The sequence below is a fragment of the Nerophis ophidion genome, linkage group LG26 (genome assembly GCF_033978795.1).
Source record: "Nerophis ophidion isolate RoL-2023_Sa linkage group LG26, RoL_Noph_v1.0, whole genome shotgun sequence".
In the NCBI taxonomy this organism is placed as follows: Eukaryota; Metazoa; Chordata; class Actinopteri; order Syngnathiformes; family Syngnathidae; genus Nerophis; species Nerophis ophidion.
In genome coordinates, this window is record NC_084636.1 from 6,701,113 (window position 1) to 6,715,698 (window position 14,586).

At 41.1% G+C, this 14,586-nt stretch overlaps 2 protein-coding genes across 2 annotated transcripts in view; one reads left to right on the plus strand and one right to left on the minus strand.

Annotated features, from left to right (window-relative positions):
- LOC133543944 (adenomatous polyposis coli protein 2-like) overlaps nucleotides 1-14,586 on the minus strand; it is a 50,541-nt gene that overhangs the window by 6,480 nt on the left and 29,475 nt on the right. The window contains exons 9-14 of the mRNA XM_061888880.1: nucleotides 2,859-2,945; nucleotides 1,243-1,648; nucleotides 863-961; nucleotides 654-793; nucleotides 345-539; nucleotides 20-234 (exon numbers count right to left, since the gene is read on the minus strand). Of these exons, the coding sequence (XP_061744864.1) occupies nucleotides 20-234; nucleotides 345-539; nucleotides 654-793; nucleotides 863-961; nucleotides 1,243-1,648; nucleotides 2,859-2,945 (1,142 nt within the window). The remainder of the gene's footprint in view (nucleotides 1-19; nucleotides 235-344; nucleotides 540-653; nucleotides 794-862; nucleotides 962-1,242; nucleotides 1,649-2,858; nucleotides 2,946-14,586) is intronic.
- Nucleotides 8,196-13,821, plus strand: LOC133543945 (tripartite motif-containing protein 16-like protein). The gene is made up of 5 exons (XM_061888881.1): nucleotides 8,196-8,305; nucleotides 8,379-8,880; nucleotides 8,954-9,047; nucleotides 9,112-9,143; nucleotides 12,883-13,821. Exons 2-5 carry the CDS (start codon nucleotides 8,439-8,441, stop codon nucleotides 13,440-13,442), a joined length of 1,128 nt encoding a protein of 375 aa, XP_061744865.1. The 5' UTR covers nucleotides 8,196-8,305; nucleotides 8,379-8,438; the 3' UTR covers nucleotides 13,443-13,821.

Consider the following 14,586-nt stretch of genomic DNA (forward strand, 5'->3'; position numbering starts at 1 on the left):
AAATCCCACACAAACCCACCTGTAGTCTTCTCGTGCGGCCACCAGACTCGACACATTTCGCAGGATCCCGCCTCCACTTTCAATGATGGCCAGAGAGTTGGTCTGACAGCGGTACGTGAGTGTGCTGACCAGGAAGCCAAGAGCACCGTCAACGGCGCACACCGCCTCCTTGTTGTTCATGCTGTGTGCTGACAGATTCCACAAAGCACTCAGCAGGCTTTTCAAAGTGGACTCCTGGAAAGCAGAAATGATTCGGGAGTGTTTATCCTTGCTTAGCATTGGAAAAATACCTTAGATGAAGATTCAGCATAATGGTCACAATGGGCCTTTAAGGTGCTCAGTACCTTGGTGGCCTGTAGGGCGCAGGTCATCAGAGCAGACACACAGCCAATATCTCGTAGTACTCGCTTGCTGCTGATGTCGGCCCTCCAGGACAGGTTTCTGAGGATGCTGGAGACCACCTGGTGTAGCTCCTCACTCTCGGAACCCAACTGATACACCAAAGCCTGCAGACAACCCTTTTTGGAGCATAGAGTGGCCTGCGGAGTGCAAAGAGGCATACAGAAACTGAGCACAGTACCATGTATTTGACACAGGTAGTACAGATAACTTTAATCAAAGCTTTTCTCAGTACTGCCCTCTGTAAACACTACCTTGTTAACCACGTCCCCAAAGGTGAGGTTGGTCAAAGCCATGCCAGCGTAGCGCCGAAGCGCCATGTTGATGGGGTCATTTTGCATGCCGTACATTTCTTGCTCTAGGTAGATCAGGTCTGCTACCACCTGCAATCCACCTAGAAGACAACGCAATAACCTTAGCATCTTATACAGAATATTTTTTATCTTTTATGTAGTTCGTTTACCTAGTTCATTCATTGCACGCCGGAACTCTTCTTCAAAAGAAAGCTTCATTATGGCACATATGGCCTGACAGAGATGAGGGTCCACCGGTTCTGGAATATCTGCCACACAGATAGAGGGCGAAGAACAACAGAATATTTCTGTAAGGGCTCCAGGTTGTCTAGAAGACTGCTCTGCGAAAAGGACTTGTCAATAGATGCCGTTTTTAATCCAATCTGTTATCGACAGTTGTCCAAAAAATGAAACTCTACACACTCTCGCTCGTGTGCATGATTCCACATCTGACCATCCAATAGAACCTAACTAAACCAGTTACGGTTCTCGAGGAAAACTTCACTAAACGGGTTCAAGTTACACTGTTTCCAGGGGCAACACGGCTTACCTGTAATTCTGATTTGACCAGATGTAGTCTCGGTGTGGTTCTCAATCCAGTCCCAGCCACTGTCGCAGTAAATTCGTATTTGCTCCAGCATGTGCAGAACCCTCATCTCCCGGCGGGCTTGGCCCTCATCCTGCTGGGAATAGATGACATTGTGCAGGGCGGCGCTGGCCCGTGACTTAGCCTCACGGCTACAACACGATGTCGGACCACCGGCAGCTTCGTCCGATGTCCCACCACCACCACCGCCTGGAGCTTCGTGAATGATCTGGACTAACAGGGGCACGCAGCCAGACTTCCTCATGGCGACGCAGCTGTCCTGAGAACTGGAAAGGGCCAGGAGAGTCCGGGACATCTCTTCCTTGTCCCTGTTGGCCAACATGGACAGCAGCCAGAACACCATCTCCACCTGCAGGGGTTAGTCAACGGTTTGCATTCTGTCTGCTTCATGTTCAGCTGAGACCAGACAGAACCTGTGGCCATCTGGATAGTATTTGTTTCTAAAAAGGCTATGTTTAGTTGGTGTGCATTGCCGGCAGTAAGTCGGACACGTTTCCAGTGAGGGTTGGACTCCGCCAAGGCTGTATTTTGTCCCCGATTCTGTTCATAACTTTTATGGACAGAATTTCTAGGCGCAGTCAAGGCGTTGAGGGGATCCGGTTTGGTGGCCGCGGGATTAGGTCTCTGCTTTTTGCAGATGATGTGGTCCTGATGGCTTCATCTGGTTGGGATCTTCAGCTCTCACTGGATCGGTTCGCAGCCGAGTGTGAAGGGACCGGAATGAGAATCAACATCTCCAAGTCCGAGTCCATGGTTCTTGCCCCGAAAAGGGTGGAATGCCATCTCCGGGTTAGGGAGGAGACCCTGCCCCAAGTGGAGGAGTTCAAGTACCTAGGAGTCTTGTTCACGAGTGAGGGAAGAGTGGATCGTGAGATTGACAGGCGGATCGGTGCGGCGTCTTCAGTAATGCGGACGCTGTATCGATCCGTTGTGGTGAAGAACGAGCTGAGCCGGAAGGCAAAGTTCCCAATTTACCGGTCGATCTACGTTCCCATCCTCACCTATGGTCATGAGCTTTGGGTCATGACCGAAAGGACAAGATCACGGGTACAAGCGGCCAAAATGAGTTTCCTCCGCCCGGTGGCGGGGCTCTCCCTTAGAGATAGGGTGAGAAGCTCTACCATCCGGGAGGAGCTCAAAGTAAAGCCGCTGCTCCTCCACATGGAGAGGAGCCAGATGAGGTGGTCCCTGCATCTGGTCAGGATGCCACCCGAACGCCTCCCTAGGGAGGTGTTTAGGGCACGTCCAACTGGTAGGAGGCCACGGGGAAGACCCAGGACTAGTTGGGAAGACTATGTCTCCCGGCTGGCTTGGGAACGCCTTGGGATCCCCCGGGAAGAGCTAGACGAAGTCGCTGGGGAGAGGAAAGTCTGGGCTTCCCTGCTTAGGCTGCTTCCCCTGCGACTCGACCTCGGATAGGTGGAAGAAAATGGATGGATAGTTGGTGTGTTTGCTGGGTCTGGTCTAGTCCAGATCAACATTTAGAATCATCTAATAGTCATTGTCAAGCATTTAAACGTTGTGTCATGTGTGCACTTAAGAGGAAACTGATTGGCTACCTTGTTTGCTCCGTCTGCTGCACCTTCTGTTCCTGCCGACATGTTGTTGTCTACTTCTCCAGCAGGGGGCCTCTCTGCACCAGACAGCTAAGCAACCACACAGTAGAAGAAGAACACAATAAAGTTTTTCCTCATTGCTAAAATTTGTAATCAATTTGTGTATAAAGAATGTTAACACTTGCAGTAAACATAAAATTGTTCTAGAGGGCGCTGCTGAGCAGGGAAGAGGTAAATGCGTTTTGCAGTGACTCTGCCAGAAAGGGACATTTTATATTTATATCAAATATATCAAACTCGTAACCAGATTCCACTCCCGAGGTTTCTCGCTCTTCGACATGGGCAAGAGGATCTTGATTTTACCGGCTTTACTAGGACCGAGGCTCGGAAATGGACCGCTTTGGCCCCGGTGAAGAAGAGACTACACACCTGCCCCAACGTGAAGTTCGGTCTTCTTTACCCAGCGAGGCTACGGATCACTCTACCCAACGGCCAGACTCACAAGTTCAAAGATCCAACACAGGTAGCGGTCTTTTTGGACAAAAAATGGGAGTCGGAAATGTTGCAATCAAGGAGACATGCTAGCATGCTAGCTGGCCACCGCCATCATGGGTCTTGACGTCTACAAGTCCCAGAAGCGTGAGATATCTTGCCTTAATTTTCAATCTTGTTCTACAAACCCCGTTTCCATATGAGTTGGGAAATTGTGTTAGATGTAAATATAAACGGAATACAATGATTTGCAAATCCTTTTCAACCCATATTCAGTTGAATATGGTACAAAGACAACATATTGGAGATCACTCCACGTAAGCGGCATGGCCAGAAACCAACATTGAATGACCGTGACCTTCGATCCCTCAGACGGCACTGTATCAAAAACCGACATCAATCTCTAAAGGATATCACTACATGGGCTCAGCAACACTTCAGAAAACCACTGTCACTAAATACAGTTTGTCGCTACATCTGTAAGTGCAAGTTAAAGCTCTACTATGCAAAGCGAAAGCCATTTATCAACAACATCCAGAAACCCCGCCGGCTTCTCTGGCACCGAGATCATCTACAAACCCCATTTCCACATGAGTTGGTAAATTGTGTTAGATGTAAATATAAACGGAATACAATGATTTGCAAATCATTTTCAACCCATATTCAGTTGAATATGCTACAAAGACAACATATTTGATGTTCAAACTGATAAACATTTTTTTTTGTTGCAAATAATCATTAACTTTAGAATTTGATGCCAGCAACACTTGACAAAGAAGTTGGGAAAGATGGCAATAAATACTGATAAAGTTGAGGAATGCTCATCAAACACGTATTTGGAACATCCCGCAGGTGTGCAGGCTAATTGGGAACAGGTGGGTGCCATGATTTGGTATAAAAACAGCTTCCATGAAATGCTAAGTAATTCACAAACAAGGATGGGGCGAGAGTCACCAATTTGTAAGCAAATTGTCGAACAGTTTTAGAACAACATTTAGGGATTTTACCATCTACGGGCCGTAAAATCATCAAAAGGTTCAGAGAATCTCGAGAAATCACTGCACGTAAGCGATGATATTACGGACCGTTGATCCCTCAGGCGGTACTGCATCAAAAACAGACATCAGTGTCTAAAGGATATCACCACATGGGCTCAGGAACACTTCATTAAACCACTGTCAGTAACTACAGTTGGTCGCTACATCTGTAAGTGCAAGTTAAAACTCTACTATGCAAAGCAAAGCTCATTTATCAACAACACCCAGAAACGCCACCTGCTTTGCTGGGCCAGAGCTCATCTAAAATGGACTGATGCAAAGTCGAAAAGTGTTCTGTGGTCTGACAAGTCCACATTTCAAATTATATTTGGAAACTCTGGACGTGGTACCCTCTGGAACAAAGAGGAAAATAACCATCCGGATTGTTATAGGCGCAAAGTTCAAAAGCCAGCATCTGTGATGGTATGGATGTGTATTAGTGCCCAAGGCATGGGTAACTTACACATCTGTGAAGGCACCATTAATGCTGAATGGTCCATACAGGTTTTAGAGCAACATATTTTGTCATCCAAGCAGCATTATCATTGACACCCCTGCTTATTTCAGCAAGACAATGCCAAGCCACGTGTTACAACAGCGTTGCTTTGTAAAAAAAAGAGTGCGAGTACTTTCCTGTCCCGCCTGCAGTCCAGACATGTCTCCCATGGAAAATGTGTGGCGCATTATGAAGCGTAAAATACGACAGCGGAGACCCCGGACTGTTGAACGACTGAAGCTCTACATAAAACAAGAATGGGAAAGAATTCCACTTTCAAAGTTTCAACAATTAGTTTCCTCAGTTCCCAAACGTTTATTGAGTGTTGTTCAAAGAAAAGGTGATGTAACACCGTGGTGAGCATGCCTTTTCCCAACTATTTTGGCACGTGTTGCAGCCATGAGATTCTAAGTTATTTATTATTTGCAAAAAAAATAAAGTTTATGAGTTCGAACATCAAATATGTTGTCTTTGTAGTGAAAAGGACTTGCAAATCATTGTATTCCGTTTATATTTACATCTAACACAATTTCCCAACTCATTTGGAAACGGGGTTTGTTTTTTGTGGATCTCTTGTTTTGGGGGAGAACATTTGATATGTAATTACATTTGTGTAACATGTACTTGCCATTAAAACTCAATAAACAAATGTTTTTTTAAAGTAAAATTGTTCCACTATAAACACAAATACAGACCCACAAACCCGACATCCGTCACCACGGCAACATCTTGGCTGTGATGTGCAATGTGTGTGTGTCTTGGATGAAAGATGGACATAGAGGGATATTTTACAGTATTATACCGAAAGGTCAAAGAGGTCACTTGGGGACGACGCAGATGACCTTTGACACGATGCATTCTGGACTGCAGCAGGAACAGGAAGTGCCAGACTGGCTAACGCGGACGTGACCTCGTCTCCTCTTCAGCTCGTTAACATTCTACCAAGCGCTGCGCCAACTGTGCAGCCGGCTGACAGCCAGCCAATGGCTGCCCGGCTCATCTCCATGGCGACCGGCTCGAGTCAGAAGGAGGAGGCGCAAGAACCTATCATGTAGGTGGCCAGCATATTAGGAACGCTTTGGTCAAATAAATACCTAATGAAGAGACCGTATTGTAGACTTACTGTGTGTTCTTGTATTTCTACCCTTCTTGAGACATCAACAAGGTAAAGTACCTTCCATATGAGGAGGTGTGAACAAGTTAAGACATAAATCATGGTCCCGATACAGAAAACCATTGAATCTACAAACCCCGTTTCCATATGAGTTGGAAAATTGTGTTAGATGTAAATATAAACGGAATACAATGATTTGCAAATCCTTTTCACTACAAATACAAGATATTTAATGTTCAAACTCATAAACTTAATTTTTTTTTGCAAATAATAACTTATAATTTCATGGCTGCAACACGTGCCAAAGTAGTTGGGAAAGGGCATGTTCACCACTGTGTTACATCACCTTTTCTTTTAACAACACTCAATAAACGTTTGGGAACTGAGGAAACTAATTGTTGAAGCTTTGAAAGTGGAATTCTTTCCAATTCTTGTTTTATGTAGAGCTTAAGTTGTTCAACAGTCCGGGGTCTTGTCATATTTTACGCTTCGTAATGCGCCACACATTTTCCATGGGAGACAGGTCTGGACTGCAGGCGGGCCAGGAAAGTACTCGCACTCTTTTACTACGAAGCCACGCTGTTGTAACACGTAGCTTGGCATTGTTTTGCTGAAATAAGCAGGGGCGTCCATGATAACGTTGCTTGGATGACAACATATGTTGCTCCAAAACCTGTATGGACCATTGTGCATTAATGGTGCCTTCACAGATGTGTAAGTTACCCATGCCTTGGGCACTAATGCACCCCCATACCATCACAAATGCTGGCTTATGAACTGTGCGCCTATAACAATCCGAATGGCTATTTTCCTCTTGGTTCCGGAGAACACCACGTCCACAGTTTCCAAATATAATCTGAAATGTGGACTCGTCAGACCAAAGAACATTTTGCCACTTTGCATCAGTCCATCTTAAATGAGCTCGGGCCCAGCCAAGCCGGCGGCGTCCCTGGGTGTTGTTGGTAAATGGCTTTCGCTTTGCATAGTAGAGTTTTAACTTGCACTTACAGATGTAGCGACCAACTGTAGTTACTGACAGTGTTTTTATGAAGTGTTCCTGAGCCCATGAGGTGATATCCTTTACACACTGATGTTGGTTTTCGATGCAGTACTGCCTGAGGGATCAATGGTCCGTAATATCATCGCTTACGTGCAGTGATTTCTCTATATTCTCTGAACCTTTTGATGATTTTTCGGACCGTAGATGGTAAAATTCCTAAATTCCTTGCAATAGCTCGTTGAGAAATGTTGTTCTAAAACTGTTCGACAATTTGCTTACAAGTTGGTGACCCTCGCCCCATCCTTGTTTGTGAATTACTTAGCATTTCATGGAAGCTGCTTTTATACCCAATCATGGCACCCACCTGTTCCCAAATAGCCCGCACACCTGTGGGATGTTCCAAATAAGTGTTTGATGAGCATTCCTCAACTTTATCAGTCTTTATCGCCACCTTTCCCAACTTCTTTGTCACGTGTTGCTGGCATCAAATTCTAAAGTTAATGATTATTTCCAACAAAAAAAACATGTTTATCAGTTTGAACATCAAATATGTTGTCTTTGTAGCATATTCAATTGATTATGGGTTGAAAATGATTTGCAAATCATTGTATTCTGTTTATATTTACATCTAACACAATTTCCCAACTCATATGGAAACGGGGTTTGTAATAGAGAATGTCTCATTTGCACCCCTGGTGGGGAAATAAAAATAAGGGTGGACCCAAAAAGAAAAGGATTTTTCCAATTGACTGTGTGTCGCTTTTAAAACTGCTCCCCCTCTGGTCAACATATGCAATAACAAGTGTGTGTAAGAAATTGAAATGCGCCCCTTCGGCCAAAATTTATTTAAAAAAAATTAATAAATATGTATATAGAGACATACTGTAATAACTTGAAGTAAACAATAAAGATTAAAAACAAAATACAAACAAAAAAACTAAAAGGTTACCTTTTTTTTATATTGGCATAGTATGTACATATTATTATTGTTGTTAAATCCAAATCTTTATGTATCTAGAAAGGGTGGTCCTAAAGAGGTAGGCATTTTTCGGAGAGGTCCCAAGAATGTACGAAATACAAGAATGTGTGTGTGTGTGTGTGTGTGTGTGTGTGTGTGTGTGTGTGTGTGTGTGTGTGTGTGTGTGTGTGTGTGTGTGTGTGTGTGGTCATGTGACCGTGGTGAGCCAATGAGCTGCACAGTTTCAGAAATGAAGACAAACGAGTTGAACCAGAAATGAGCTGAGATTCACGGCAAAAAAAACAGACAGAACAGTGCGAGGACCAGCAGAGTCTGAAGTCTGGCTCAGTTTGGTGAGTAAGAACTACAGAGAAAACATTCGTTCATTTTTGCGTCATGATGATGTCACCTCCTCTCAACGGGAAGGAAGCGTAAAGGAGTCTCCCTGAGGACCAGCCGGTCCATGCGTGGTACACAGACCCGCACATGGACTCGAGGAAAGCAGAAAGACAAGAGCGCTCCAAGGACCAGGAGGGTCAGAGGACAACAAGAACCTCGAGTCCAATGCGGATTTTCAGGGCAGACCTGAATCACTTCAAAGAGAATATGTTGAATGCCTTCAAGGACTCCAGGTCGACTCTGGAGGACCCAGAAAACACAAGCGCCCTCAGTCTGCTGAAGGAGGACTTGAACCAGTTCAGAGAGGACATTTCCAGTGTCTTCAGGGTTACTGACAATGCAAGCACCGACATAAAAGAGAGCGCAGAAGAAGAACCCGGAGAAGACCAGAACCAAAGGTCTGAAGAGCTGAAGGTCCAGGAAGACGCAAAGAGGGCTATTTTGAAACCAAGACGGAAAAAAACGGACACCAGGGACAACAACAATGTCTTGCAGGAGACGACATCGAGCAGCAGTGCCTCATTGCCAGGTAAGGAGGTCGACCTTCGACACCGAGCGGGTGTTGTTTGTCAAGTAGGCGTGGCTTAACGCTTCTTCTTCAGACTCTGCAGGAGACCACCATGAAGAAGAAGAAGGACCATCACAGAGTCTTCCTTCGGACTTTCTGGTACGCATGCGTTGGCGTGACGGCGCCAGGTGAGTGAAGACAGGAAATGTCCGAGAGGTGACCTGGTAGACTAACAACTTTGACCTTGGACAGGCAGCCGCTGGACGGAGCCTCTGTCAAAAACTGTAAGAACACACACACTTTTGTATTTCTGACCTTTTTGGGACCTCTGAAAAAAATGACCACCCTTTCTAGATATATAAAGATTTGGACAATAATAATTCATAATATATACAAATATACTATGCAAAAGGTCATGATTTCACAAGAAAAACATTTTGGCAGTATTATAACCTACTTAGTGGCCTAGAGGTTGGAGTTTCCTCCCTGAGACCGCTAGGTTGTGAGTTCAAACCCCGGCCGAGTCATACCAAAGACTATAAAAATGGAACCCATTACCTCCCTGCTTGGCACTCAGCATCAAGGGTTGGAATTGGGGGTTAAATCGCCAAAAGTGATTCCTGGGCGCGGCCACCGCTGCTGCTCACTGCTGCCCTCACCTCCCAGGGGTTGATCAAGGGTGATGGGTCAAATGCAGAGAATAATTTCGCCACATCTAGTGTGTGTGTGACAATCATTGGTACTTTAACTTTTTAACTTTAACATTTGTGCGATATTACGACAGAAGTTGGAATTTTACTCAACAACAGTCGCAATTTTACAAGAACAGCTCAAATTTGGGGAAATTTCATGAAAAGAGTCGTCATTTTACTCGACAAAAGTCACAATTTTATAAGAAATTTTAAAAATGTTAGAATATTAATCAGAATTTTACTTGGCAAAATTATGACAAAAGTCATAATTTTACCTGAAAAAATTTCACCATTTTACAAGAACAAAATAATTGGCAATAGTGTGATAGAAGTCGTAATTTTACTCGACAAAAGTCACAATTTTATAAGAAATTTTAAAAATGTTAGAATATTAATCAGAATTTTACTTGGCAAAATTATGACAAAAGTCATAATTTTACCTGAAAAAATTTCACCATTTTACAAGAACAAAATAATTGGCAATAGTGTGATAGAAGTTGTAATTTTACTCGACAAAAGTCACAATTTTATAAGAAATTTTAAAAATGTTAGAATATTAATCGGAATTTTACTTGGCAAAATTATGACAAAAGTCATAATTTTACCTGAAAAAATTTCACCATTTTACAAGAACAAAATAATTGGCAATAGTGTGATAGAAGTTGTAATTTTACTCAACAAGAGTCACAATTTTACAAGAACGACTCAAATTTGGGGTTATTTTATGAAAAGAGTCGTCATTTTACTCGACAAAAGTCAAAAATTTTTAAGAAATCCTTAAAATGTTGACAATATTAGAATATTGATCAGAATATTACTTGGCAAAATTATTTCAAAAGTCATCTTTTTACATGAAAAAAATTCACTATTTTACAAGAACAACACAATTGGCAATATTGTGATAGAAGTTGTAATTTTACTCAATAACAGTCACAATTTTACAAGAACAGCTAAAGTTTAGGGCAATTTTATGAAAAGAGTCGTCATTTTACTCGACAAAAGTTACAATTTTATAAGAAATTTTTAGAATTTTGGCAATATTATAATAAAAATCTGAATTTTACTTAGCAAAATTATGACAAAAGTCATAATTTTACGTGAAAAAATGTCACTGTTTTACAAGAAGAAAAAAATGGCAATATTGTGACAGAAGTTGGAATTTTACTCAATAACAGTCACAATTATACAAGAACAGCTAAAATTTGGGGCAATTTCATGAAAAGAGTCATCATTTTACTCGACAAAAGTCACAATTTTATAAGAAAATTTAAAATTTTGACAATATTATAATAATACTGCGATGAGTTGGCGACTTGTCCAGGACGTACCGTGCCTTCCGGCCGAAACGCAGCCGAGATAGGCTCCAACGACCCCCACGACCCCAAAAGGGATAAGCGGTAGGAAATGGATGGATGGATGAATTATAATAATAATCGGAATTTTATTAGGCAAAATGATGACAAAAGTCATTAATTTTACATGAGAAAATGTCACTATTTTACAAGAACAACAACAAAATTGGCAATATTGTGATACAAGTCAGAATTTTATATGACAAATGTCACCAATTTGCATTAAAAGTAATAATTGTACATAAAAAAGTGATAATTTTACGAGAAAATATAAGCAGAAGGAATATGAGAAATTGTTCCCAATTTTATAAGAAAAAAGTCGACACATTGTGAGAAAAAGTCAGCTTTTAGTTCATTTATTTATCTATTTTTTTAGTTTTTTTTACTTCAAGTTATTACAGTATGTCTCCATACACATATTTAATTATTTCTAACTATTATGATAGAAATTGACATTTTACTCAATTACAGTGGCAATTTTACAAGAACAGCTCAAATTTGGGGCAATTTTATGAAAAGAGTCGACATTTTACTCGACTAATGTCACAATTTTCATGAGAAAACTTGAAAATGTTGGCAATATTATAATAATAATCGGAATTTTACTTGGCAAAATGATGACAGAAGTCATCATTTTACCTGAAAAAATGTCACTATTTTACAAGAACAACAAAAAAATTGGCAATATTGTGATACCAGTCAGAATTTTTTAGGACATATGTGGCATATGTCATAAAAATTCTGACTCGTATCAACACCTTTTGTCGAGTAAAAATGCCCCAAATTTGAGCTGTTCTTGTAAAATTGCCACTATTATTGAGTACAATTCCAACGTCTATCATAATAGATAGAAATAAATTATTATGTATATAGACACATACTGTAATAACTTGAAGTAAATAAAAAGTAAATAAATTAACTAAAAGCAGTATTTTTCTCACGTGTTGACTTTTTTCTTATAAAATTGGGAACAATTTCTCCTATTCATTCTGCTTCTATTTTCTCATAAAATTATCACTTTTTTAATGTAAAATTATTGCTTTTTAATTTAAAATGGTGACATTTGTATATAAAATTCTGAGTCGTATCATAATATTGCCAATTTTGTTGTTGTTCTTCTAAAATGACATTTTTTCAGGTAAAATTATGACTTTTGTCAAGTAAAATTCTGATTATTATTATAATGTTGCCAAAATTTTAAAGTTTTCTTATAAAATTGTGACTCTTGTCGAGTAAAATGACGACTCTTTTCATATAATTGCCCCAAATTTTAGCTGTTCTTGTAAAATTGTGACTGTTACTGAGTAAAATTCAAACTTCTATCACAATATTGCCAATTTTGTTGTTCTTGTAAAATAGTAACATAGTGAAATGATGACTTTTGTCATAATTTTGCTAAGTAAAATTCCAATTAATATTCTAATATTGCCAGCATTTTAAAGATTCCTTATAAAATTTTGCATTTAAAAGTAATAATTTTACATAAAAAAGTAATGATTTTACGAGAAAACAGAAGCAGAAGGAATATGAGAAATTGTTCCCAATTTTATAAGAAAAAAGTCGACACATTGTGAGAAAGAGACTGCTTTTAGTTCATTTATTTTTTGGGTTAGTTTTTTTTATTTACTACAAGTTATTACAGTATGTCTCTATATACATATTTATTTATTTATTTTCATTAATTTTGGCCAAAGGGGGCGCATTTCAATTTCTTACACGCTTGTTATTTCATATGTTGACCAGAGGGGGAGCACTTTTAAAAGCGACTCACAGTCACTTTAAAAAATCCCTACTTTTTGGGACCACCCTCATTTTGAGACATTGTCTATTAGATGCAATGTTATTGGGACCATGATTTATGTCATGACTTGTTCACACCTCCTCATGTGGAAGATACTTTTCCTTCTTCATGTCTCAAGAAGGGTAAAAATCCAAGAACACACAAACACCCTCTGATGACACTTCTCTACCTCGTCCAGTTGCCTGTTATTTGACCTTTGACCCCAACACGGCCAACGCCGAGCTGCGACTCAGCGAGTGTAACCGGAAGGCGACCCGGGTCTGGTCGGACCAGAGACCCGGCCAGCACTCGGACCGCTTCCTGCACTGTCCTCAGCTTCTGTGTCGCGAGGGTCTGCTGGATGCGGCGTACTGGGAGGTGCAGTGGAGTGGCGGCGCCGATGTGGGCGTAGCCTACAACAACATCTCTCGGGACGGGGACGTGGCCCGCTGCCTGCTGGGCCACAACCCACGCTCCTGGAGTGTGGAATGTTCCGCGGGAAGTTACCTGGCGTGCCACGACAACAGGAGAGTGGCACAGTGCACACCACGACCTTTCACCCACAGAGTGGGCGTGTACCTGGACTGGCCCGCAGGCTCTTTGTCCTTCTATTGTGTCTCCAAAGAAACCATGGTCCACATCCACACCTTCACCTCCACCTTCACAGAAGCCCTCTACCCCGCCTTCTGGGTGTGGGCTTACCACGGCTCTGTCTCACTTTGTCAGGTGGAACTGGACTGGGAACGTCTTCTGCACTGACCTTCTTATGTACCTTATACACATTCTTATGTGCCATCTACTGTACACCTTGTAGACATTTTATACACCCTATGTACCATCTAATGTACATCTTACATACCCTGTATACACCTTCTTATGTACCATCTACTGTACACCTTATATACCTTTCATACACCTTCTTATGTACCATCTACTGTACACCTTACATACCTTTTATAAACCTTCTTATGTACCATCTACTGTAAACCTTATATACCTTTTATACACCGTCTTATGTACCATCTTCTGTACACGTTACATACCTTTTATACACCTTATGTACCATCTACTGTACACCTTACATACCTTTTATACACCTTCTTATGTACCATCTACTGTAAACCTTATATACCTTTTATACACCTTCTTATGTACCATCTACTGTACACCTTACATACCTTTTATACACCTTCTTATGTACCATCTACTGTACACCTTATATACCTGTTACACACCTTCCTAAGTACCGTCTACTGTACACCTTATATAACTTTTATACGCCTTCTTATGTACCATCTACTGTACACCTTATATAACTTTTATACACCTTCTTATGTACCATCTACTGTACACCTTATATATCTGTTACACACCTTCCTAAGTACCATCTACTGTACACGTTACATACCTTTTATACACCTTATGTACCATCTACTGTACACCTTACATACCTTTTATACACCTTCTTATGTACAATCTACTGTACACCTTATATACCTTTTATACACCTTCTTATGTACCATCTACTGTACACCTTATATACCTTTTATACACCTTATGTACCATCTACTGTACACCTTATATACCTTTTATACACCTTCTTATGTACCATCTACTGTACACCTTACATACCTTTTATACACTTTCTTATGTACCATCTACTGTACACCATACATACCTTTTATACACCTTCTTATGTACCATCTACTGTACACCTTATATACCTGTTACACACCTTCCTAAGTACCATCTACTGTACACCTTATATACCTTTTATACACCTTCTTATGTACCATCTACTGTACACCTTACATACCTTTCGTACACCTTCTTATGTACCATCTACTGTACACCTTATATACCTTTTACACACCTTCCTAAGTACCATCTACTGTGCACCTTA

Bases quoted from the DNA above. Each gene is read 5' to 3' on its own strand.
- LOC133543945 (XM_061888881.1), top strand. From the start codon at position 8,439: ATGGACTCGAGGAAAGCAGAAAGACAAGAGCGCTCCAAGGACCAGGAG. The intron at 8,881-8,953 runs GTAAGGAGGTCG...CTTCTTCTTCAG, and splicing joins CAGCAGTGCCTCATTGCCAG to ACTCTGCAGGAGACCACCAT. The intron at 9,048-9,111 runs GTGAGTGAAGAC...GACCTTGGACAG, and splicing joins CGTTGGCGTGACGGCGCCAG to GCAGCCGCTGGACGGAGCCT.